We start from the raw sequence: 26240 nt of genomic DNA, 5'->3' as shown, positions 1-26240 counted from the left end.
CATGACCAAATATATTGGATTTCTTATACAGCACAGTATTGCACCTCCCTTTGCATGAAGCCTGCCTCCTCCAGCAGATTTCCTTTAACTGAAACCCTGGGATGTGGAGCCACCCTGGCCCCTTACAAACAATCAGAGCAAGGCTTCTTTTTCGTCTATAGGAGTAAGTTCCAGGCAAGGCCTCTGATCACATAGAGGGCGTTAGCTTTTATCCCTGCGACCCCATTCTCAGGGATATTTGTACATCAAATATGTCTGGAGACGACTGAAACCCGAATGATAGCAGTTGATGGCCCGGTGAAACAGGTGACGTTATCGCCGGGTGGTGATCTGTGATCAAATCCTATCAAAGCCTATGGTCTACAAGCAATATGGGCGTCAGCTAAAATTAAATGATGGTTTGCCGGACCTGTGGTGGTGCAGTCGATAAAGCGTTGACCTCAATGCTGAAGTTGCTGGTTCAAAACCCTGGGCTTGCCCGATTAATGCACATAGGAGAAGCAACTACTATGAGTTGATGCTTCCCGCTCCTCCCCCCTTCTCTTTCTCTCTCTCTCAAATTAATAAATAAATATCTTTAAAGAAAAAAACGATGGTTGGCTTCTGAAGTACAACAGGATTCCTGACATCCATTCAGCACCCCTGTCCTACTACAGACAGCAGTGGAGGAAGGATAGGGCACAGCAGGCGAAAGATCCGCCCCTCCATCAAGCCCCGCCCCGTCCCGCTAGCTCTGGGATGACTCCTCCCAGAAACAAACTCCGTTCGTTTTGGACCCGCCCCTTCCGGAGGACCCACCCGATTGGTCTTCCCGCTGCCCTCGCTCCTGATGGCCCCGCCTCTTCCGGCCCACCCCCAGACCCCGCCCTGCCCCACCCGGCCTCTAGCTTCCTTCCTTTTCCCAGCGCACGCGTCTCCCGGGGTACCGTGCGTCCCGACGCACTTGGGACACTGAGGAGGGAATGTGGGCGGGTTCCCGCCGTGGCGCCCGGGCGAAGGCTGGAGTCCCTCTCCCTTTCTTCAGGCCTGGGAGCTAAGGCTCGACACGGAGCGCGGGAGACACGCAGGCCCCGGGCATGGCAGCCCCGGAGGCGGCGTCCGCTCCGACTGAGCGCGCGGAAGCGGCGCCCTGGGCTCCGCTGGAGGCCCCCGCCCGCCTCCTGCTGCAGGCGCTGCAGGAGGGGCCGGACGGCGCGCGGCGCGGCCTGGGGGTGCTGCGGACCCTGGGTCGCCGTGGCGGGGAGCCCTTCGCCTGGGGCTACCTCCTGGAGGCGCTGTGCCGGGAGGAGCCCGTCGCGGAGGGCCCGGACTGCCGGCTGCAGCTGTGAGTCGGCCGCGGCCGCCGGCGGGGCGTTGGGCGCGCGTGTCACCCTTCCCAGCCCGGCGCGGGGGGCCGGGGCCGCTGCCTCCCCTGCCGGGCACCCTGCGGCACCGCATGGAGACCCTGTGTGCCGGCCTGCACGTGAGGCGTGCCCCCGGCAGGGTGTAAATGAGCGATTATAAGTCCATCTCTGGAAAAAAACCGAGCTCGTACCTGCAGTATAGGCATACGTATGCACGATGTTACACGTGTGTTAAAATGCGTGCATTATAAAGTGTACAGAAATGGACATTTAAAATGAGATAAATGACAAACTTCTGGTGGCGGTTGCTTTGTATTATCAGTTTTCAAAGTATGACATACGTTTCAGGGCAAGATTACTTTCGTGATCATTTCTAGTCTTTGGGTCAATGTGCACTTATTTATTTATTATTATTATTAGCTTTTTAACCACTTCATGAGGCTGGCAGTTCCTACTAGGAGCTGAAGTGCTGGCCCTGCCCTTTTCTCGTTTGTTTGGTTGTGTTTCCTTATTGGTATTCAGTTGTTTTTCAGGCGTCCTGATAAGCCATGTGTAGGTTTTGTGAGGGTTCTGGTTTTCTTAAAAAAAGATAATCCTGTATCCATAAATACAATTAACTATCATATTTAACTAAAATACCTAGAAAGTAAAAAAAAAAAAAAGTGAGTGAGGTGCCACCTGCATCCCCTAGGCATCCGAAGAGCCAGCCTTCCACTCTTCTTGGAAACCCCTACCTCTGAATTAGGCTAGAGACTGGAATATGGAGGGCCAATCATATATTAAAAATTTGTAATACTTAATTTCTTATGTTTTAGATAGGTAGAAACAGAAGTTGTTATATTTTTATATTTTCTTCTCATACTCCCAAGTGATGGGTCAGGAGAACTTTCAAAACCCCAAATTGGAGGCTATAGAAATATTTTCCAGATATCTGGTTTAGTCTAGGGGAGGGGATCTTAACGTAAGGCCCCTGGATAGAACTTGTACTTCAGTATCATTGGTTTCTTTTGTAATCCTATGTATTCTTTTTCTACATTTAACACTTAACTCCAGTAAGGGTGACCATGCACATAAAAAAGCTAAAAGCCCACCTCTCTACTCTCAAATATCCACCTCAAACTTTTTTTTTTTTTTTTTTTAAAGAATGAATTGAGGACTTTTTTTTTTTTTTTTTTTTACAGAGACAGAGAGTGAGTCAGAGAGAGGGATAGACAGGGACAGACAGACAGGAACGGAGAGAGATGAGAAGCATCAATCATTAGTTTTTCATTGCACGCTGCAACACCTTAGTTGTTCATTGATTGCTTTCTCATATGTGCCTTGACTGCGTGCCTTCAGCAGACCAAGTAACCCCTTGCTGGAGCCAGCGATCTTGGGTCCAAGCTGGTGAGCTTTGCTCAAACCAGATGAACCCGCGCTCAAGCTGCCGAGCTCAGGGTCTCGAACCTGGGTCCTTCTGCATCCCAGTCTGATGCTCTATCCACTGCGCCACCGCCTGGTCAGGCAGGACTTTATTTTTAAAATGTTTAAGTAGGTCCTGGCCGGATTGCTTAGTTGGTTAGAGCATCATCCCAAAGCACAGAGGTTGCTGGTTCAGTCCCTGATGAGGGCACATACAGGAACAGATCGATGTTCCTGTCTCTCTCTCTCTCTCTCTCTCTCTCTCTCTCTCCCTTCCTCTCTCGCTAAAATCAATAAATAAGCATTTAAAAATAATGCTTAAGTAAAGAAGATCCCTTCTGGGATGGAGCGGTGTGTATTTCTGAGTCCTGGCATATGTTGACATTTGTTAGGATGAGTCTGAAACCTGCACAGAAAGAAAGGCAAAACCAAGGGAATTTTACCCGATGCCTGAACCCTGTCTCCAGTTTAAATCTTTTTAACTTTTATTCTAGTTTTCTCTTTCAGTGTTTTTCACAAAGAAAATTTGGGGGTTTCTTTCCCCCTCACATATATCCCGAGACCTGTGTGTGGTGTTGAACAGCTCTGCCCAGCTGTGTACAGAGAGGAGCCGCAGCAGGCTGGCTGGTGGGCAGGCTGCACCGTGACTAGCTGGCACCAGCAAGCTCAGGTCACACAGCAGCTGGACTTGTGCCCTCACCACCTTACAGACAGTACGACGCTTTGTCCACGGAAGCCCTGCTGGTATCTGACACTTATTCTCAGAGTCACTTCATTCAGCAAATGCGCACCAAGTGCCCGCTGGGGACTGGTGCCGTGCTGGGCGCGGGGGCTCGGGAAGGAGACACGGCCTCTGGCTCTGGGGAGCTCATTCTGGTGAAGGGAGCATCAGAGCTGACAGATGGCACCCCTGAGTTCCAGGGCAGTGCCAAGCGGAGCACTGGGCCACAGACAGCCTTGCTCAGCATCTGGGAGTATCTTTTTGTATAGTTTGGGAAAGGACTTGTTTATTTTTTTTATGTTTATTTATGTATTTATTTATTTTTATTTTATTTTTTTTTACAGAGACAGAGAGAGAGTCAGAGAGAGGAATAGACAGACAGGAACGGAGAGAGATGAGAAGCATCAATCATCAGTTTTTCGTTGCAACACCTTAGTTGTTCATTGATTGCTTTCTCATATGTGCCTTGACCGCGGGCCTTCAGCAGACTGAGTAACCCCTTGCTCGAGCCAGCGACCTTGGGTCCAAGCTGGTGAGCTTTGCTCAAACCAGATGAGCCCGCGCTCAAGCTGGTGACCTCGGGGTCTCGAACCTGGGTCCTCCACATCCCAGTCCGACGCTCTATCCACTGCGCCACCGCCTGCTCAAGTTTTTTATATTTATTGATTGATTTTTAGAGACAGAGAGGAAGGCAGAGAGACACAGAAGGAAACACTGACTTATTTGCTTATCCGTGCCGTCATTGCTTTGTCTCTTGCATGTTCCCTGACTGGGGATTGAACCCACAACCTCGGCCTCTCGGGAAGATGCTGTAATCAACTGAGCTACCCTGCCAGGGTCACTTTTTTTTTATTTATTTTATTTTTTTGGTATTTTTCTGAAGCCGGAAATGGGGAGAGACAGTCAGACAGACTCCCACATGCGCCTGACCGGGATCCACCCGGCACGCCCACCAGGGGGCGATGCTCTGCCCACCAGGGGGCGATGCTCTGCCCCTCCGGGTTGTCGCTCTGTTGCGACCAGAGCCACTCTAGCGCCTGGGGCAGAGGCCAAGGAGCCATCCCCAGCGCCCGGGCCATCTTTGCTCCAATGGAGCCTTGGCTGCGGGAGGGGAAGAGAGAGACAGAGAGGAAGGAGAGGGGGAGGGGTGGAGAAGCAGATGGGCGCTTCTCCTGTGTGCCCTGGCCGGGAATCGAACCCGGGACTTCTGCACGCCAGGCCGACGCTCTACCACTGAGCCAACCCGCCAGGGCCTTTTTATTTTTTATGTAAAGAAAAAAGTGTGGGCCTATTATCGAGTAGTCCCGGCAAGAATTTTTCAGCTGACTTAGGAAATGTCAAAGCAGGGCCCAGGGTAGGCTAGATGCTCAGTGAACACTTGCTGAATGACTCTAGCAAGTCTCTTAACCGCTTGCCCCTCTCCCCTGTCTGCCACCCAGGAAGCCACTGCTGCTGCTGTTGCCTCGGGTGTGCCGGCGGAACCTGATGTCCCTGTTGATGGCCGTTAGGCCGTCGCTGCCTGAAGACCGGCTGCTCCCTCTGCTGCAGGTCGCCCGGCAGGATCGGAGCCCTGAGCCGGACGCCTGGCTCCGGGCCCTGGGCGAGCTGCTGCGGAGGGACCTGGGCGGTGAGGCGCCCGCGCGGGCAGCATCCCCGCTGTCTGGCAGCTGCCGGAGACAGCTGCGGGACCTGTGTAAGCAGCTGGGCCCCGGGGGCAGGCGCTTCCCGGCGACCCCGTCTCCAGACCCTGAAGAAGAAGAGGAGGAGGAGGACGAGGAGGCCAAGGACCCCCAGCGGCCCGGGAAACGTCGAAAGGAGTCCGAGGAAGAGCCTCCCAGTCCCGAGGGGGAGAGGGCCCCCAAAAGGTTCCGTTGTTTGGAAAGGGAAGAAGAGGGAAGTCACGAGGAAGACAGGGCTGAACGCGAACCTTTGGAAACCTTGGCAGACGGAGGAGGCGCTTCTCCCGTGAAGACCCAGCCTGCTGTGGGGGCCGAGCCCAGAGAGGCGGGTCAGAGGCCGCAGGATGCCAAGGGAGCCGCCGCGAGTCTGGAGCTGCCCGAAGCTGTCCAGGTACCAGGACGAGGAGGTGGCTGTAGAGTGGGCCTGCAGGAGTGGGGGGCTTTGTCCAGGGCAGAAGCCGGTTGGGACACTGACCCAGCTAAGGTAACTGGAGTCCGTGGAGCAGGAGACAGGAGGGTGGGGTTGAAGGAATGTGGTCTCTGCTCTGTAGACTCTGCTGAAGGGAGTTGTGGGAAGTCGGAAACCCTGGACCTAATGATCTGTCCCATGAGGCTAAAGGGTACCAGTCAAGAGGAGAGGCTCGGGAGCCCCCCGTTCTGTGGGAGCCAGGGTTGAAGCCGGCACCCCGCCTGCACTCCCCGCTCACGGCCTGGGGCTGCCCCGTTAGGGTGGGTGCGGAGAAGAGCAGTCCAGACAGCTGGATTTGCATGGCCCCTGTCTAGTTTGAGTTCCTAAGCTCTTTTCAGGGTTTATATTCTTGGCACTCTTGAATCATCCTTGCCTGCCAGCTCCCACCGACGATGGGCCTTCTCAGGAGAGGGAGCCGGGACTGGGCTGGGGGCCGCGGGGAGCGGGCGGGGACTGGGCAGTGACCGGGCTCTCTTCCGCAGGCCCAGGTGCCCAGGCTGCAGCAGCTGCTCACGACCTTCGGGGAGGTGACTGGCCCTTCCATCTCCCCGGACCTCGGCTGTGCCCCAGGCGGCCCCAGTGCAGGGAGGCCCCAGCGGGGTGGTGGGTGGCTGAAGGGGGGTGTGGAGTGAAGATCTGAGGACAGTCGCTGCTGGGCAGTTCTCGGCCGAAGTACAGATATCTCATCTCATCCCAAATGAGTCCCTCCCCTCTGGTAGCACCTCCGGGGTCCTCAGCCACCCGCTGTAGTCGAAGGGGTGACCTCAGTGACTGGTCCCCGGGCACTCTGCCAGCCCTAACCCGGGTTTGCCTCCCCAGGGGTTGGAGGGTGCCCCGCCAGCTGAGCTGCAGCTTCTCCATGAATGCAGCCCCGGCCAGGTGAGTCCAGGAAGACTGCCTGGCCCTGAGCGCACACCCCTCTCCCCGCCCTCTCCGTTCCACTCCGCTTCCCTGCCTCCGGCGGCATTTCTCGGGCGGGGAGCTTGTTGGGTTGTTTGGTCTCAGGCAGGGCTCATCCTGAGTGGTTTCTTAGTCCTCTCCCGCACCCTGTAGGGCAGCCTGCCCAGCCTTACTTTACCCTGGAGTGTCCTTGCCCTCCCCCTCGGCGGCCCGGTTGGGCTGAGAGCCTAGCAGAGACAGACTGTGTGTCCCTCTGTCCCCCTTCCTGCTCAGCAGGTGGCCCTGCTCTGTGCCCAGCTGCAGCTGCCCCAGCTCTCGGACACGGGTCTCCTGCGGCTCTGTACCTGGCTGCTGTCCCTTTCACCAGCCCTCAGCCTCGGCAACGCCACTGTGCTGGCCAGGAGCCTCTTTCTCGGACGGGTAGGCACGTCCGGGGGCGCACTCGGGCGGGCAGGCTCGTTGGGGCGTGCTTGGACGGCCGGGCACACTGAGGGAGAGGGTCTGAGCGCTTGCGGGAGGCTGTCCCCAGCCTTGCGGGCATCTGGCCCGCCCAGGCAGCCTGGGGCAAGGGAAGGGCATGGACCTCAGGCCATCTACCCACATGGCCCCTCATTCCTCCTTGAACCTCAGACCTTCAGAAGGATTTGGGAACTGGGGAAGGGAGCTAAGTGCTTCTTCCAGTGGGTAGGTTCATATAGTCCGAGATGAAAGAACTTTTCTTTCCCTCTGTAACACACACCACCATCTGAAATATGTGTCTAGTCAGCACTTAGTGAAGAGAAGAGGAAATGGATTAAATAGTATTCTCCTTGGCCCTGGCCGGCTGGCTCAGTGATTAGAGCGTCGGCCTAGCGTGTGGAAGTCCTGGGTTCAATTCCAGGCCAGGGCACACAGGAGAAGCAACCATCTGCTTCTCCACCCTTCTTCTTTTCCTTTCTCTCTGTCTCTCTCTTCCCCTCCTGCAGCCAAGGCTCCATTGGAGCAAAGTTGACCCGGGTGCTGAGGATGGCTCCATGGCCTCCACCTCAGGTGCTAGAATGGCTCCAGTTGTAACGGGGCAATGCCCCAGATGGACAGAGCATCGCCCCCTAGTGGGCATGCCTGGTGGATCCCGGTTGGGTGCATGTGGGAGTCTGTCTCTCTGCCTCCTCGCTTCTCACTTCAGAAAAATACAAAAAATAAATAAATAGTATTTTCCTCCCCGTTGGCTGTAGATTCTGTCCCTGACTTCCTCAGCCTCTCGCCTGCTGACAACTTCCCTGACTTCCTTCTGTGCCAAGTACACCTACCCCGTCTGCAGAGCTCTCCTCGGCCCTGTGCTCCAGGCCCCAGAGGCAGGTGAGTCGGAAACCAGCCTCCACCCCAGGGTGGCCCTGGCAGGAGCTGGGTGTCCAGTGAGTGGACACTTCTCCAACGAGGCCCCTGTAACGGACCGAGCGCTCTGTCCCTACCCAGGTCCAGCTCAAACAGAGCTACTGTGTTGTCTGGTGAAGGACGAGGCCCTGGAGCCAGACAGGCAGGTCCACATGCTGGGGTGAGTGTATCCGCCGCCATGCCCCTCCCACATGCTCCCTCGGGCCAAGTCTGTTCCTGGCATTGTGGAGTGGGAGCCAACTGGGCTTCAGACCCTGTGCCCAAAACACAGGAGGTGCCCCCTCTCGCTGTTGTCTGAACCTGGCTTGTGCCTTCCCACGTGGGCCCGTGCAAGTTGCTGTCCCGTGCCCACTTCCCAAGCCCGGGCTGTCAGTCTTTCATGCCAGGTGCCTTGTGGAATGCTGAGATGAGGTTGGGGGTCCCAGCTCTTGAGGAGTTCACAGCGTAGTTGGAAACTGGCACTGTGTTGCCTTGGTCTAATAGCTCCATTGGTTAGAGCAGTGGTAGTCAACCTGGTCCCTACCGCCCACTAGGGGGTGCTCCAGCTTTCATGGTGGGCGGTAGCGGAGCAACCAAAGTATAAATAAAAAGATTTAACTATAGTAAGTTGTTTTGTTTTGTTTTTTTGTATTTATCTGAAGCTGGAAACAGGGAGAGACAGTCAGACAGACTCCCGCATGCGCCCCACCGGGATCCACCAGGCACGCCCACCAGGGGTGACGCTTTGCCCACCAGGGGGCGATGCTCTGCCCCTCCGGGGCGTCGCTCTGCCGCGACCAGAGCCACTCTAGCGCCTGGGGCAGAGGCCAAGGAGCCATCCCCAGCGCCCGGGCCATCCTTGCTCCAGTGGAGCCTTGGCTGCGGGAGGGGAAGAGAGAGACAGAGAGGAAGGGGGGGGTGGAGAAGCAAATGGGCGCTTCTCCTATGTGCTCTGGCCGGGAATCGAACCCGGGTCCCCCACACGCCAGGCCGACGCTCTACCGCTGAGCCAACCGGCCAGGGCCTATAGTGAGTTGTTTTATAAAGATTTATTCTGCCAAACTTAGTGAAAATCCTACATAAAGTACTTGGTAAGTAATTATTATTATATGCTTTAACTTGCTGTAACTCTGCTTTATAAATTTTATAAAGTAAAATTACTTCCCTACTTTATAAGTCACCATTACTGTGGAACCGGTGGGCGGTTAGAAAATTTTACTACTAACAGAGATACAAAAGTAGGCGGTAGGGCCTGACCTGTGGTGGCGCAGTGGATAAAGCGTTGACCTGGAAATGCTGAGGTTGCCGGTTCGAAACCCTGGGCTTGCCTGGTCAAGGCACATATGGGAGTTGATGCTTCCAGCTCCTCCCCCCTTCTCTCTGTCTCTCTCTCCTCTCTCTCCCTCTCTCTCCTCTCTCTCTCCTCTCTAAAATGAATAAATAAAATTAAAAAAAAAAATTTAAAAAAAAAAGAAAAAAAAAAAAAAGTAGGCGGTAGGTATTAAAAGGTTGACTACCCCTGGGTTAGAGCATCGTCCTGATATGCAGAGGTTGCTGGTTCAATCCCTAGTCAGGGCACGTAAAGAAACAGATCAATGTTTCTGTCTCTCTCCCTTCCTCTCTCTCTAAAATCAATAACTTTTTTGAAAAAGAAAGAAATTGGCACTGTGGTTGAGAGCTCTGTAGTCAGACATGGTTTCAGATCTCAACCTTGTCCTTTTTTATGTTTGTTTGTTTTTTTGTATTTTTTTTTTTTTGTATTTTTCTGAAGCTGGAAACGGGGAGAGACAGTCAGACAGACTCCCGCATGCGCCCGACCGGGATCCACCCAGCACGCCCACCAGGGGCGAGGCTCTGCCCACCAGGGGGCGATGCTCTGCCCCTCTGGGGCATCGCTCTGCCGCGACCAGAGCCACTCTAGCGCCTGGGGCAGAGGCCAAGGAGCCATCCCCAGCGCCCGGGCCATCCATCTTTGCTCCAATGGAGCCTCGGCTGCGGGAGGGGAAGAGAGAGACAGAGAGGAAGGAGGGGGGGTGGAGAAGCAAATGGGCGCTTCTCCTATGTGCCCTGGCCGGGAATCGAACCCGGGTCCCCCGCTGAGCCAACCGGCCAGGGCTTTTTTTGTATTTTTCTGAAGCTGGAAACAGGGAGAGACAGTCAGACAGACTCCTGCATGCGCCCGACCGGGATCCACCCGGCACGCCCACCAGGGGGCGACGCTCTGCCCACCAGGGGGCGATGCTCTGCCCCTCCGGGGCATCGCTCTGTTGCGACCAGAGCCACTCTAGCGCCTGGGGCAGAGGCCAAGGAGCCATCCCCAGCGCCCGGGCCATCTTTGCTCCAATGGAGCCTCGCTGCAGGAGGGGAAGAGAGAGACAGAGAGGAAGGAGAGGGGGAGGGGTGGAGAAGCAGATGGGCGCTTCTCCTGTGTGCCCTGACTGGGAATTGAACCCGGGATTTCTGCATGCCAGGCCAACGCTCTACCACTGAGCCAACCGGCCAGGGCCATCCTTGTCCTTTTTTAAAATGAGTAATTCAGACAGGTTATTTCATATCTCTGAGCCCCGCAGAGCTTCTTCGTGTGAAAGATGAGGCTAATATGCGCTCTGTAGGACTTCTCCAGATAGTAAATGCGATAATCCATGTAAAGACTGCAGTATAGTATTTGGCACTTAGTGAATGCTCAGAAATTGTTATTAAATTGATATTAAAACTGGGGAGTCAGGACACAGACATGCAGGAATAAGAAGTAGGTAAGACCCCATTGGACACCAACATGCACTGTAGAATGCTAAGTCTAAAATGAGAAGGGGACAGTCTTGAAGACTATCAGCCACCACATAGCAAACCCCGTCTGTGCTTTGTTTATTTATTTATTCATTAGAGAATTTACCGGATGATTCTACAGAGAGAGGAGAGAGTAGGGGAGAATGAGAAGTATCAACTCATAGTTGCTTCACTTTAGTTGTTCACTGATTGATTGCTGTATGTGCCTTGACCAGGCATGCCCAGGGTTTCAACCCGGCGACCTCAGCGTTCCAGGTGGACGCTCTGTCCACTGCACCACCACAGGTCAGGCAGCACTGTCTGTGCTTTAGAGTCATTATCTCAGTTATTCTTTGCGCACCCGCTGCCACCATAGAGACGGTAGACTGACGCTCAGACAGGGTGAGGGGCGTGGCCAGAGTTCACGCAGCGAGCACGTGAGACAAAGCCGGGGATCAATCCAGGTCCGCACCCAGAGGCCACACTGTCCGTGTGACATGCTGCCTTTCCAGACAAGCCCAGGGCCGCGGTAGAACAGGAAGCCCGCTGGCGCAAGCCGCCCAATGGGTTGGGCTCCGCAGGGAGGACTCGCCTTCGGGAAGCCTCACGTGGGTCATCCTATCCACCGTCCTGTTCCCCGGTTGCCCGCACCTTTTGTACATCCCACTGCCAGCTCCTTCATCGTCAGCTCCCGGGGTCTTGGGTTGTGGCCGGCCGGCACCAAGTGTGGGCGCTGCTGCAGCAGGGGGCTCTGACCCCTTCCTCTGCTAGCTGGGGATCCTGGCTGTCCCCAGGCCTGTCCCTGCCTTGGGGAAGGAGCAGTAGAGACCCAGGCTGGGGTGGGAGGCCAGGCCTGACCCCGGCGCCTGTGCTTTGCAGGCAGATCCTGGAGCTGCCCTGGAAGGAGCAGACGTTCTCGGTATTGCAGTCACTCCTGGAGCGACAGGTATGCGGCTCCCTCAGGGAAGAGGGGACAAAACAGTGCTGCAGAGCTGTGGACGGCGTGGGCGCCTGGGCTTCCAGTCCCTTGGTGATCGCTGCCCTACAGCGGGGTGCCCGTGGCAGCGGGAGGGTCCCGGGGCGTCAGGCTGGCAGCGCAGAGCGGGCTGTGTGGTAAATCCCTTCTCTGCCTCCCACTGGCTCAGTCCTTGGCAGGGACTTTCTGTGGTGTGTGCATAAATTTCATTTTATTTTTCAGGAGGTTATAAATTTATATGTTCACAATTTTGGAAGCTCAAAAAAAAAAAATAGCCCAATAGCTCTGTTGGTTAGAGCATTGTTCCACTGCACAGAGGTTGCCAGTTCAATCCCCCGTCAGGGCACATACAGGAATGGGTTGATGTTCCTGTCTCTCTCTCTCACCCTCTCCCTTCCTCTCTCTAAAATCAATAAAATAAACATTTTTTTAGGGTTTTTTTTTTTTGTATTTTTCTTAAGTTGGAAACAGGGAGGCAGTCAGACAGACTCCCGCATGCGCCTGACCGGGATCCACCCGGCACGCCCACCAGGGGGCGATGCTCTGCCCATCTGGGGTGTTGCTCTGTTGCAACCAGATCCATTCTAGCGCCTGAGGCAGAGGCCACAGAACCATCCTCAGCTCCTGGGCCAACTTTGCTCCAGTGGAGCCTTGGCTGCGGGAGGGGAAGAGAGAGACAGAGAGGAAGGAGAGGAGGAGGGGTGGAGAAGCAGATGGGCGCCTCTCCTGTGTGCCCTGGCCGGGAATCAAACCCGGGACTCCTGCACACCAGGCCGATGCTTTACCACTGAGCCAACCGGCCAGGGCTATTTTTTTTTTAAGAAAGAATTTTCTTTTCTTTTCTTTTCTTTTCTTTCTTTCTTTCTTTTTTTTTTTTTTTACAGAGACAAAGAGGGAGTCAGAGAGAGGGATAGACAGGGACAGACAGACAGGAACAGAGAGAGATGAGAAGCATCAATCATTAGTTTTTCATTGCGTGTTGCAACACCTTAGTTGTTCATTGATTGCTTTCTCATATGTGCCTTGACCGTGGGCCTTCAGCAGACCGAGTAACCCCTTGCTGGAGCCAGCACCCTTGGATTCAAGCTGGTGGGATTTTGCTCAAACCAGATGAGCCCACGCTCAAGCTGGTGACCTCAGGGTCTCGAACCTGGGTCCTCTGCATCCCAGTTCGATGCTCTATCCACTGCGCCACTGCCTGGTCAGGCTAGGTTTTATTTTTCAGAGAGACAAGAGAGAGAGAGAGGGCGGGAGGAGCAAGAAGTATCAACTCCCATATGTGCCTTGACCAGGCAAACCTTGGGTTTTGAACCAGCAACCTCAGCATTCTAGGTTCAGGCTTCATTTACCGCGCCATCACAAATCAGGCCAAAATGAACATTAAAAAAAAGGAAAGAAAGAAAAAGTTTGCCTGACTAGGTGGTGGCATAGTGGATAGAGCATTGGCCCGGGACACTGAGGACCCAAGTTCGAAATCCCGAGGTCACTAGCTTGAGCGTGGGATCATAGACATGACCCGATGGTCACTGGCTTGAGCCCAAGGTCACTGGCTTGAGCCCAAGGTCACTGGCTTGAGCAAGGGGTCACTGGCTCAGCTGGAGCCCCATGGTCAAGGCACATATGAGAAAGCAGTCAACTAAGGTGCCACAGCTGTGAGATGATGCTTCTCACCTCTCTCCCTTCCTGTCTGTCTGTCCCCCCACCCTCATTAAAAAAGAAGAAAGAGCCTGACCTGTGGTGGCGCAGTGGGATAAAGCGTCGACCTGGAAATGCTGAGGTTGCCGGTTTGAAACCCTGGGCTTGCCTGGTCAAGGCACATATGGGAGTTGATGCTTCCAGCTTCTCCCCCCTTCTCTCTCTCTGTCTCTTTCCCTCTCTCTCTTCTAAAAATGAATAAATAAAATTCAAAAAATTAAAATAAAATAAAATAAAAAGAAAGAAATAGTGAAAAATGCCCCCCAGCCACCCAGATTCTGCCCCTCTGGGTGAACGCTACTAGTTTCAGGGGAACCTCCCAGAGATGCTTTGTATCGACAAAGACACATGTTTAAATGTCCTTTGCTTTTGATATAAGATGGTAACACCAAGCTCGGTGCTCTGTATTTTGCATTATTCACTTAATAGTATTCAGGTAGCAGTGGCAGTTTTTCTGTGTCAGTACCTAACCCTCTGCCTCACTTGTGTGTAACTCAGGTGCTGACCTAACCTCTTTGCCTGCTCCTCATTACAGAGGGGAGTGAGGATAGCACCTGCCACCTCAGAGTGGGGTGGGGGGTATTGTGTTTCTTAAAAATCTTTCTTCTTTTTCTTTAAAAAAAGATTCTATTTATTGACTTTAGAGACAGAAAGTAAGAGAGAAAGATCAACTCATAGTAGCTTCTTGTAAGGGCCTTGACCAGGCAAGCCCGGGGTTTTGAACAGGTGACCTCAGCGCTCCAGGTGGATGCTTTATCCACTGCGCCGCCACAGGGCAGCATCAGGTGAGGTTTGAACGGGATGACTGGTGTAAAGGGCTCAGAGTGGTGCCTGGTGCACAGAATGTTCGCTGACTGATGGCTATGAAGCGCTGCTGTTCTGCGGGCAGGACCGCTCCTGTGTACCTGCTGCCACCACGCCAGGCTAGGCATCCTAGTCTGAGCCTTTGCAGCCGAGCCACCATTCCCTGAGAGCTCTGTGCCAGGCTTTCTCTCATTTCATCCTTTCCCCAGTCTTCCGAGTTAGCGTTTATGAGCCCCATTTCCCGGACGTGGAAACGGAGGCTTATTTTGGCTAAGTGATGGCATAGGGTCACCCCGTTAAGGAGCGGTGGAGTTGCGAATTGAATGCAAGGCCTTTTCTTGTGCTCCTGTCCCGTGTGTGCAGGTGGAGATGACCCCCGAGACGTTCGGCGTGCTGATGGAGAGGCTCTGTAAAGAGGGGCCAGCAGCTGCCACGTCCATCGCCTATGCCAAGCTCCTGCTGACAGTGATGACCAAGTATCAGGCCAATGTGAGTGTTCACGGGGCCACGGGGGCCGCTCCTGCTGCTCTGAACCGGCCGGAACCTGTCCGTCTGTGTGCCAGGGTGAAAACCCTGAGTGTCAGCGGGGAAACCACAAGTTCAAGCCCAGGACTAGGGAATGAGACTCCTTAGAAGTCTGCGCGTCCAGCCAGCACGGCTGTGGGCCAGGTGCTACGTGGGGAGTCAGCAGTAACTGTATCACACTCCCTGTCTTTGACCTGACCCTCTCCCCTAACACTGGGCCAGCCAGAGGGGAGAGGGGATGAACAGATTATTGTAACATCTGCTAGGGGCCAGGTGACAGGTGTGCACAGGGTTTCTGGTGGCAGAGGAAGAGGGGGCAACTAGCCCTTGTTTGTGGTTGTGAATTGGGACAGGGTCCCTGCCTCGTAAAAGGTGAGCGGTAGTCAAGGGCCAAGGTGGAGGAAAGGACGTTCCAGGCAGAGGCAACAGTGACCGTCTAGGGGGCTGCGGGTAGCTCACTGTAGCTGGGCCCTAGGAACGTGGGACTTGGTAGGGCAAGAGGGCGGAGAGCTGGAGTACCAAGAGCGGGTACCTGCGTAGCCCCTGCTACCTCTCAGAGCTGGAGCACCAAGAGCGGGTACTGCGTAGCCCCTGCTACCTCTCAGAGCTGGAGCACCAAGAGCGGGTACTGCGTAGCCCCTGCTACCTCTCAGAGCTGAAGCTCCAAGAGCGGGTACTGCGTAGCCCCTGCTACCTCTCAGAGCTGGAGCACCAAGAGCGGGTACTTGCGTAGCCCCTGCTACCTCTCAGAGCTGGAGCACCAAGAGCGGGTACTTGCGTAGCCCCTGCTACCTCTCAGAGCTGGAGCACCAAGAGTGGGTACTTGCGTAGCCCCTGCTACCTCTCAGAGCTGAAGCACCAAGAGCGGGTACTGCGTAGCCCCTGCTACCTCTCAGAGCTGGAGCACCAAGAGCAGGTACTTGCGTAGCCCCTGCTACCTCTCAGAGCTGGAGCACCAAGAGCGGGTACTGCGTAGCCCCTGCTACCTCTCGGGCACTGCACTAAACCTGCCCCACATCCGTTCACTGGCTGGTTTCTTACGGCGTTAGCACCAGGTGAAAGTAACTGTATCAGCTCCGTTTCATGTATTTATCTGTATTGTAAACATTTCCCCATGTCATTACAGTTTCTTCTCTAGCTCATTTTTAAAAATTGATTTTAGAGAGACAGAGAGAGGAAGGGAAGGAGAGAGAGAAGCACTCATTTGTTGTTCCACTTAGTTGTGCGTTCACTGATTGCTTCCCATACGTGCCCTGACCTGGGATCGAACCTGCAACCTTGGCATTTTCGGGGGCGATGCTCTCGCCAACTGAGCTACCAGCCAGGGCCATTAGCTTCATTTTATAGATAAGGAAACTGAGACTCGGGAAGGTTAAGGTAACTTGCCTAATGTCACAGTGCCAGGCCATGGTAGCATCTTAGGAAGGGAGGACCCTGTAGGTTATGGTGAGGAGCTTGGACTTTATCTTGAAGGTCTGGTATTCTTGGCCGGGCCCTGTAGGTTATGGTGAGGAGCTTAGACTTTATCTGGAAGGTCTGGTATTCTTGGCTGTGGTCTCTTTACCCTTTTCTTGGGAGTCACAGGCCCATTTGATGGTTTGGTGAAAGCTATCGCTCCTCCCAGGAAAATGAATACATGAACACATATCAGACAGAAGGCCCCTGGATCCTCCAGAACCTGGAAGGAGGAACTCCTGTACGAGGCCTCCGGAGTTCGCCCGGGGCCTTCAGCTGGAGTGGCTTGATCAGATTCGCATTTTATCAATAAACCTCTGACTTCTGTTAGGAGTGGGCCTTAGAGAATGAAGACGCAGGGTGGAGGCCTATCGGGAGGTTGTAGCAACAGGTCAGGAAAGAAACAGCGTGGCCCGGAAGGACCGTGGCAGCTGCAGAGGGGTGACCGGAAGCCGTCTGCTCACCTGTGACGGGGAGGGTTGTGAGGATCGTAGGCCGTCATGCCTGTGAGGTGCTGCCACGTAGGAAGCACTGGGCTGTCAGGGTTACTGACATGGCAGTTAGTACTTGGCCCAGGCCCCCCCCGAATCCAAGGACCTCACCTCACCGTGGTGATACAGTGAGGTTCGGTGGCCCGGGACGTGTTCGCCTCCTTCCATCATCTGTGTGTCCTGGTTCCTCTGCTTTCTGAGCAGAGCCGGGGTCAGGTGGGAGGGGAGGGACCAGCCGCTGGAGTCCTGGCACGGTTCTTCCTTCTCCCTAGATCACCGAAACCCAGAAGCTGGGCCTGGCCAGCCCGCTGGCGCTCAACACCACTTTCCTGAGGAAGTCCCTGCAGGCTGCCCTGAGACGCCTGGCCCCCTGACCCTCCACCGCGGGGCGCTCTTCTACAGCTCCCTCACCAGCTCCCTGAAGGACACCTCCGCCCTCCACACGGTGCCCGGACCCCCGGGCTGGGGGTAAAGGCCGAGCCTGGCCCTCCCAGGCTCCAGCTGCCTCCCTGTTCCGGCTGCAGAGAGGCCATCTTGGATGAGCTGCTGACCCCGGCTCTCTCCTTGTCACTTCTGCCTCAGGCTGCGGCGACAGAAGCTCTCCTGTAAACCCCATAGGGTCCCAGCAGACCCAGCACAGACAAATGGTGCTCAGGAGCCCTGGGGGACCTGGATGCTCAGTACAGATCTCTTGTTCTCCAGTGTATGTTATGATCCTCTGTTTGTCCTATAATGTATCTAGTATTTAATAAAAAGCGAGAGGCTCAATAATATCTCATTAGAAGCAGTGCCCGCCTTCCTATTAACTCAGGGTATTTGTTGAAAATCAACTCACCCCCCCCCCCCAGCACTGCATCCTGCTCAGTGAAGGGGGCATCTTTTCCCCAGTGAAATGTTTTGTGAGGGGAAGGTGGTCCAGTTCATTCATTCCTGTTTTGTGTGGTCCTGCACCCCAGCCCTATTAGCTGCCTGTGGAGTAGGTGTGGGCAGTGACCACTGGGGGGGGGGGGGGGCTTGAGGTGGGAGTGAGTCAGTCTGGAGTTGGGGGCTGCTTTTGGGGAGATGCTTGAGTAGGGCTCCAGGGCTCCTGGGGTTACTGTGGGCGGAGAAGAGGGTGGTGCCTGAACAGGAGGGGGCGGACAGGGTGTGCATACTGTGGGCATGTCTAACTTTTTTTTTTTTAAGATTTTATTTATTGATTTTATAGAGAGGAGAGGAGAGACGGGTGGGGTAGTGAGAAGTATAGTTGCTTAACTTCAGGTGTTCTTGGCTTGCTTGATGCATGTGCCTTGACCAGGGTCTGGAACCCATGACCTCAGCATTCCAGGTCGAAGCTCTGTCCACGGCGCCACCACAGGCCAGGCCTGTTTAACATCTTTATGTTCCCACAGCACCTAGCGAGGCGCCTTGTTCATAGGAAACGCTGAACAGGTAGATGCTACTGAAGCAACAGTCGGGTGACCGTTCATTCCAGTCCCTTCCAACCCTTCCCCACTGCAGGCTGTCAGGGGCCAAGAACACAACTGGATGGCCATGTCCCTTCTCACAACTCTGTCGGGAGCGCTGAGCCCCCCATTAGAGCGAGGCGATGAGGATACAGAGGTCAGGAGTAAAGCCTGCTTTTGAGAACCGAGACAGGTGCGAAGGTGGGCAGAGGAATTCTGGGGACAAACATGCAGGAGTTGCAGCACCCTCTCAAACGACCATTACAAATGCGGTGCCCAGTATGCGTGACTTTTGAAGCTCGAGCCCTGGAGCTAGCCTCTTCCTTAAGGACCTGGCAGCTGCTGACGCGAAAGCGGAACGTCTCAGTGTGCCGCCTGGCGTCCCAGACTGCGGCATCTCCGGTAGTCCAGGCTGATCTAGCGGTGCCACGTGCGGCTGCGCCCTCCAGCGGCCGCGGACGGCGGCGCTCCCGGGGATAGAGCGACCGACCACGCTCTGGAGGGAAGCGACCGGGCATCTCTCGCGAGAACAAGGTCCCCTATTTGAGCGCCTGCGCGAGATCGTTGAATCTTTTTTCCGGCTTTTGCGGCGCGAGGAACCATGAGGTGATGTTTAGGGTGCTATCCGTACTCATCCACACTTCCAGATCTCCCCATGGGGAAGGAGGCCTCACTGACGGAATCGGGGTGGCCTTGTCCTTGCTTCGCTGCGGGCCCCGCAATTCAAGTTCATGAGCCAAGCCCGGCCGCCAGGAGGGCCCCTCTTCCCCGGGGCCTGCGCCTGGTCCTGGGGCTCAGATCCTCCTACCTAGTGTCAGAACCCCCAGTGGCTAGATCGGAGGCTCCTGCGACGCCGGGGGTGTTGGTCCGGGTCCTGAACGCTCGTCTCTCTTGTCTCCCGCAGCAGCAAAGTCTCCCGCGACACCCTGTACGAGGCGGTGCGGGAGGTCCTGCACGGGAACCAGCGCAAGCGCCGGAAGTAAGCGCGGGCCTCCGCGGGGGGCGGGTGGGGGCCGGCGGGCGGCCGGCTCACGTGTGGTCCGTCCCTCCCCCAGGTTTTTGGAGACCGTGGAGCTGCAGATCAGCCTGAAGAACTATGACCCTCAGAAGGACAAACGCTTCTCGGGCACCGTCAGGTTGGCACCGTTCTGCCCCCACCCAGCCCTCAGTGCCCCCGCGGCCCCCGCCCGCCCGCCCGCGAGGCTCCTGTTGAGCCCGGGTGGGCGGGCACGCGTGGCACTGATGCGCCCGGGTAGTTCAGACCCCCTGCTCTCGGGGCAGGCGCGGCTGGACGGACCCCCACCCTGGGTCTTAAAACAAGAGGGGAGGCTTGGCGAGGCCTGGGCCGAGCCCGCCGGCTAGTTTGAGAAGCCAGACTAGCTGTTGGTGAACGTGGACGCTCTGGGTAAGGCTCGGTGGCTGCAGCGGTCCCAGCCCCTGTCCTTGGGACCTGGGTCTGGGCCTGACCTGACCTGTCCCCAAACGCAGGCTGAAGTCCACTCCCCGCCCCAAGTTCTCCGTGTGTGTTCTGGGGGACCAGCAGCACTGCGATGAGGCCAAGGCCGTGGACATCCCCCACATGGACATCGAGGCGCTGAAGAAACTCAACAAGAATAAGAAACTGGTCAAGAAGCTGGGTGAGTGTGGGGAGAGGGTGGGCCGGCAGTTCTCCGGGGAGGGGTCCAGACGAGGTACCAGTACCATTTATTTAAAGGCATTTTAAATGATACGGAGGGTAGAATTGTGACCCAAAGGACCTGTAGTGGTTGGTTAACTTGAATTAGGAAAGTTCTTTATGTATTTGCTTTGAGGATCAAATTTTATAAGGGAACAGGCTGGGCAGTGGTTCCTTCTGAACAGGTGAGGTCCCGTTAAGTGGGTTGTCAGGTGCTGTTGTGCTGAACAGGAATTTCTACTACAAGATCCAATTTCATTTTTTTAAAATCTCTGTGGCCTAAGCGTTTTACAGTTAGGAAAGGGTGCCCCAGTTTCATGAAGCGAGAAACTGGGAAGGCAGGAGTACGCAGAGTGCGTTTCCCATTGCAGCACGGATTGTGGTCAGCCTGGGCTTCTGGTACTGGGGTTTGTGTGTGTGTTGGACCAGTAAAGGTCGGAGGGTGGAGCTGATTAGTACTGGATTGAGGAGAGGATAAAAAAAGACTTAGTACCTGGAGAAGGAATAGATTGCACTGATTAGGGGCCACGGGTGTGGTGGGCTCACAGCCCTGTTTGGACAGCGGCCTTGCAGGGTCCTAAGCGTCCCATGGCTTGCTCTCTCTATCAGCCAAGAAGTATGACGCCTTTTTGGCTTCAGAGTCTCTGATCAAGCAGATCCCGAGAATCCTGGGCCCAGGCCTGAATAAGGCTGGCAAGTTCCCTTCCTTGTTGACCCACAATGAGAACATGGTGGCCAAAGTCGATGAAGTGAAATCCACCATCAAGTTCCAGATGAAGAAGGTGAGGAAGGACGTGGGGCTGGTGTCTGGGTTGAGGCAGGGCCTGACGTGGGCCCACATTCTCCACGTGGGAATCCGGGTGTCTGTCTGCGGATACTTTGGACAAGTGATAGTCCCTGGGTGCAGTGGAAGCTTTTCCGGGAGCTCCCATCTTCCTGGTGTGGAGCCAGAGTACTGCTCGTTAGGTTCCTGAGAGGGACAGGCGGGCTGTCGGCCGTGTAGCTGTCCCACGCTTCCCGTGTTCTCTTCCCTCCAGCCACCGACCTGCTCTGACCTTTGTCCCCCCACAGGTGCTGTGTCTGGCTGTGGCTGTTGGCCATGTGAAGATGACAGATGATGAGCTCGTGTACAACATCCACTTGGCCGTTAATTTCCTGGTGTCACTGCTCAAAAAGAACTGGCAGAACGTCCGGGCTCTGTACATCAAGAGCACCATGGGCAAGCCCCAGCGCCTGTACTAGGGCGCAGCCTAATAAACCAGAGTGCTACCGTGTCCGCCGTCTGCCTGTGGCTGGGGAGGGAGGTGCGGGTAGGTTGGTGCTGGGTGCCACAGCACAGCAAGGGTCGTCTTACCCATCCTGTAAATCAGGGAGGGAAGGCTGACCTACTGTCAGCAAAACTGTCCTTACTCCCATCACTTGGATGTTTATAACCTGTGACAGCGCAATGCTAACCAGGACTGAGCTCCGGCCCTGAGAGGGCAGGGCAGGGCCGGGACTCCAGCCTGGGTGCTCGCTCCGGCAGCACACTAGTCCACAGGCTGCTCTGACGTTGACGGGGCCCTTGGCAGCAGGCTTATTATATGGCCTGATGGGTGCCTGGCCCCAAGTAGGATATACTGTGTGACCAGGGTAGCATTTTACCCTGTGATGTTTGGGGAAATACAAGATGACCTTTTTAAGGGGAACAAATGGGTAGGATGGGGCTATGGAGACTTCCAGGCTCTGCTCCTTCCTGACCTGGGGGACTTGGCTGCTGTTCCTGCCTTGAGTGCTGGACCCTGGAAAAGTGACTTGGCCAACGGGGATTTATACCTGTGACCTGAACCTCCTTTATTAATCTTGCTAAATGAACCAGTCCACCTCGCCAGTCTGTGTGTGACAGATGGACAGACAGGAAGGGAGAGTGATGAGAAGTATTTATTGGGGCTCCTTGGTTCATTGCTTTCTCATGTGCCTTGGGGGTGGGGCATGGGACCTACAGCAGAGCTAGCGAGCCCTTGCTCAAGTCAGCGACCTTGGAGTCCTGTATTCAAACCGGTGACCTTAGGGTTTTGAACCTGGGTCCTCTGCACCCCAGTCCGATGCTCTATCTACTGGGCCACTGCCTGGTTAGGCCCTCTCACCAGTTCTAATAGAGCTGCAAGGCTAACACAGAAACATGCTGCCCCTCCAAACAAGCTTCACCCGGCACTGAACGAGATGCATACAAGGTTCTCAACAAAGAGCTTGAGCAGTTTTAGTACTTTAGTTTGCAGGTGAAATAGCTACACTAATGGGGTGAGCCTAACTTGTTCTTAGGTTATTACAGTATTAGGAGTAATAAAGTAGGCTTGTTAGACGATGTTCCCTTTACTTAAGGAGGGACAAAGCTGGCTGTAAAGTTAGGACCTGGTTTTATTGAAGTGTTTATGTATAGTAAAGATTATTGGGAGTTTACATAACATTTGACCATGTTTAACTTGGGAGTTGGGATTTTTATTTGGGGATTTCTAAAGTTCTATAATCTGTAACCAAGGGGAAAAAAAGGGCAATACTTAAAATGGCAAGAAAATTTGGCTGTGGAGCGTAATACAAAAGTAATTTACAAGTGTGAATGTACTTTATGCCTTCTCTGCCACAAAGCTGTTTGCAGGGCACTGAGCAGTTAAGAGAAAATAGAGCCACGAGGTAAAGGCTTGAAACGCCCCGTCGTGAGCGATGTCACAGTGGAGCCAAGGGTCTTGGAGATCTCTCATGACCTCAGATGCATACTCAACTTTGTGGGTGCAACACCAGTCATGTGGCTACCTGTGGGCTGAAGGTCCCCCCACTGCCAGTTGGAATCCCAGCTCTGCCACTGGGGAGCCATGTGAGCCTGTTGAGCCAAGTGTATTAGGGTCTCTAAGACTGGTTGTCTGTTTGAAAGTTCAGGTGGGCCTGGCTGGTTGGTTCAGTGGATAGAGCACTGGCTCAGCATGCGGACATCCCGGGTTCAATCCCCGGTCAGGGAACACGTGGGGCAGCTGTGTTAGGCTTGCTCACTGGTTTACCAGCTGCAAGTACTTTGCCTGATTGGTACATGAGCCACATGTGTATGGTCCATGTGAGGCAATGGGCGCTTGTGCTCGGGGGGGATTGCGGATGGTGGGTTGCCTGCCCGCCACTGTGAGGGGCCATTTTGCTGTTTGTTTGCCTGAGAAGCAGTTTCCCCTGCCTGTGGGCTTGCCCGCCGTTGGGAGACTTGATTAAACGGAATAGCCCAACACTTTCCAGTTCCTGAGTTCCTCTACCGTCTGTCCGAATCCAGTGTGAACCTGCTTGGCCTTGGCCACTGGTGTTACAGCACACATGAGAAGCAACCATCTCCTTCTCTTCCTCTCCCTCTCCTCCCTCTCTCCCTCTTTCTCTCTCTCAGCCAGTGACTCAATTGTTCCGAGTGTCGGCCTCAGGTGCGGAGGGTATCCCACTGGTCTGAGTGTCTGCCCCAGATGAGGGTTGCCAGGTGGATCCGTTTGGGGAGCACCTAGGAGTTTGTCTCATTATCTCCGCTCCTCTCACTTAAAAGGAAAAAAGTGCAGGTGATAATGGTACTTACCTGAAAAACAGGAGTACCAACGTAAAATCATCACGTGTTTTGCAGTGCCAGGCACATAGCACTCAATTACACAACAGTGATAAGATGGTAATTTTGGCCTGACCAGGTGGTGGCGCAGTGAATAGAGCGTCGACCTGGGACACTGAGGACCCAGGTTCAAAATCCTGCTGGCTTGAGCACGGGATCACAGACATGACCCTACGGTTGCTGGCTTGAGCCCAAAGGTCACTGGCTTGAAGCCCAAGGTCGCTGGCTTGAAGCCCAAGGTCGCTGGCTTGAAACCCAAGGTCACTGGCTTGAGTCCAAGGTTGCTGGCTTGAGCAAGCGGTCACGGGCTCAGCTGGAACCCCCTGGTCAAGGCACACACGAGAAAGCAATCAATGAACTAGAGTGCTGCAACAAAGGTAATGCTTCTCATCTCTCCCCCTCAGTTAAAAAAAAAAAAAGTAATTTCATATAACCACATCCATAAATGTACTGGACCTGGTACATAAATGTCAGACTGAGTGGAGGCGTCCCGAGGACACCTCAGCAATGTGCTGACGAATGGGGAGACGAACTCCATCACCCCTCCTGTCTGAAATGAGTCGAGGAGTAAAATCCTTAAAAAGTAGTTTTGGAAACTAAGGCAAAGGAAACGGGTATGTTTCAGAAATGCTTGGAAACTTGAGTCTTCCTGCATTATGAATCTGAACCTGACTAAATGAAAGCTACTCCACTTTACAAATCTGAGCCTTCTGTATTAGGGAAAAGAGTCTCTACAAACCAGCTCGATCTGAAACCCTGACCGTTTTCAGCTGGGCTCTGGGGTATCTGATCAGACACGTGGCTCCCTCGGGAGACTGACCGCACGTCAATCAAGAGAAAAGGTCGGCAGCGGAATGGTTCTCCCAAAGGGAGAACACGTGTGGGGCGGACTGATTCTACTGTAAAGGAGGCTTGAACTATTTTCATCAAATCCCAGCCTCCAGAGCTCGGTGTGCAGCCAAGTTAGAAGTCGGGATGCAGGTTTCTGGGGAGCCCGTTTTCCAGCAGTTGTGCTGCAGGGAAGTCAAGAGCCCTCAGGAACCCCCAAGACACTCTCCAGAGTTGACTGTGGAATTGACAACATGATGGCACTCCTCCCTCTTCCCCGGGAAACAGCGGCAGGAAAGACAGAACTTTGGGCTCCAGCTTTGTTGGCCCTTCTGTGCAGCTTCCCACAGAACCGGAAAAGGAGAGAGCCACTTCCAGGAAAACCGTGGGCTTCTGGCTCCGAAGACCTGTCTTCTTACGCTGGCTCCTCTCCTACTTTGGTTGGGGGCAGGGGGCAGAGAAGAGAAAGCAAGGAGGCTGCTCATATTTCACTCCTTGAATTTTCTGCATGAGAGACCGTCACTTTTTATTTTTTTTGTTCAATGAGTGGGGAGACAGAGAGACAGACTTCCGCATGCGCCCGGACCGGGATCCACCCGGCATGCCCACTAGAGGGCGATGCTCTGCCCATCTGGGGCGTTGCTCTGTTGCTCAGCAACTGAGCTCTTTCTTAGTATTGTGGAACCCAACCTCAGCGCCTGAGGCCAAGTGAGCCATGGCTGCAGGAGGGGAAGAGAGAGAGAGAGAGGGGGAGAGAGAGAGAAAGAGAGAGAAGCTAGAGGGGGAGGAGTGGAGAAGCAGATGGGCGCTTCTCCTGTGTGCCCTGACTGGGAATAGAACCTGGGACCTCCACATGCCAGGCAGATGCTCTACCAACTGGCAGGGCCCGACATGGTGCTTACAGAGGTTACCAGACAGCTGATTACTCCAGAAGAGCAGCAAAGCCAGCAACCACATGACAATGCTTCAAGCACCCAATAGATGTAATCACGTATTAGTGCAGAGATTAGATTTTGCATCTAGCCCCAGGCCTCACACATGATGAGTCCGTCACAAACCAATTTCCCCAGAAACCGCTCCCACCTGGCTGGAGCTCTGACTAACCTCCCCATCCTGCTCGTGACAGTCTGGATGGAGTCTCTCCAATGTGGTGGACCGAGACAAAGGCCACCTAATTATTATTATATTTTTCAGAGAGAGAGACAAACAGGGAGAGAGATGAGAAGCATCAACTCGTAGTTGCAGTACTTTAGTTGCTCATCGATTGCTTTTTCATATGTGCCTTGACTGGGGGCTCCAGCCAAGCCAGTGACCCCTTGCTCAAACCAGCGACCTTTGGACTCAAGCCAGCGACCTTGGGCTTCAAGCCAGTGACCTTTGGATTCAAGCCAGCAACCATGGGATCATGTCTATGATCCCACACTCAAGCCAGCGACCTCAGGGTTTCAAGCCTGGGTCCTCAGCCTCCCAGGTCGACGCTCTATCCACTGCGCAACCACCTGGTCAGGTAATTATTTAAGAAGTATATCAGATGCACGGACTTAGGAGTCAGACAGACCAGGTCAAATCCTGGTGTTGCCACTGACTGGCTGAGTGAGGAGAGGGACCTGCGTGTTTTCCATCTGCCCAGTTGGAAGCTTGGGCCAGAATCACCTAGAAGACTAGATTCTGGAGCAGGGTTACCAGAGTTAGCAAATGAAAACACAGGATGCCCAGTGAAATGTCGGTGTCAAACACTGCATGTCCACTGAGGATACAGTCCCCCCTCCCCCCACAGGGTCCCTGCTCGGTGCTTTTCCAGGCAGACAGGAGAAACTTGGAGTCTGGTTTCCCCTGCTAGGACCACCCACTTGGGAGCACCCTCCCTCCCTGAGGCTCTGTCCTCCTGAGGAGCGTGGCGGCGGGTGAGAACAGCAGTGTACACTGCGAAGAAGACCGTGGGGAGTTAGCACGGGGCCCGACGCAGTGGGTGTATGACCTTTGGCAAGTCACTTCACTCAGAGAGACAGAGCTATTCCTTGCCTGGCCTGGGGTGGTGCAGTGGCTAGAACATTGACCTGGAACGCTGAGGTAGCCATTTTGAAACCCTGGGCTTGCCTGCTCAAGGCAC

The 26240-nt window shown here is 54.5% G+C and overlaps 2 protein-coding genes across 5 annotated transcripts; both read left to right on the top strand.

Moving 5' to 3' along the window:
• Positions 1-885: 885 nt before the first annotated feature.
• Positions 886-17351, top strand: FANCE (FA complementation group E). Of its 4 annotated transcripts, none has more exons than XM_066359560.1 (10): positions 887-1324; positions 4905-5535; positions 6096-6140; positions 6433-6492; positions 6787-6933; positions 7728-7851; positions 7969-8047; positions 11512-11578; positions 14471-14596; positions 16851-17351. In XM_066359560.1, exons 1-10 carry the CDS (start codon positions 1077-1079, stop codon positions 16950-16952), a joined length of 1629 nt encoding a protein of 542 aa, XP_066215657.1. In that variant the 5' UTR covers positions 887-1076; the 3' UTR covers positions 16953-17351. The 4 variants fall into 4 exon arrangements, with proteins under 4 accessions (XP_066215659.1, XP_066215657.1, XP_066215660.1 ...); XM_066359561.1 differs by having other exon boundaries at positions 888-1324; positions 6790-6933; XM_066359562.1 differs by lacking the exon at positions 6096-6140 and having other exon boundaries at positions 886-1324.
• Positions 17352-18523: 1172 nt separating this feature from the next.
• Positions 18524-20972, top strand: RPL10A (ribosomal protein L10a). The gene is made up of 6 exons (XM_066359559.1): positions 18524-18629; positions 18928-19002; positions 19079-19159; positions 19512-19660; positions 20308-20480; positions 20770-20972. Exons 1-6 carry the CDS (start codon positions 18625-18627, stop codon positions 20938-20940), a joined length of 654 nt encoding a protein of 217 aa, XP_066215656.1. The 5' UTR covers positions 18524-18624; the 3' UTR covers positions 20941-20972.
• The last annotated feature ends 5268 nt before the right edge of the window (positions 20973-26240 follow it).

This window comes from Saccopteryx leptura, chromosome 1 (genome assembly GCF_036850995.1).
Source record: "Saccopteryx leptura isolate mSacLep1 chromosome 1, mSacLep1_pri_phased_curated, whole genome shotgun sequence".
NCBI lineage: Eukaryota > Metazoa > Chordata > Mammalia > Chiroptera > Emballonuridae > Saccopteryx > Saccopteryx leptura.
Note: the sequence above shows the minus strand (reverse complement) of the source record. Positions and strands in the feature narration are given on the sequence as shown.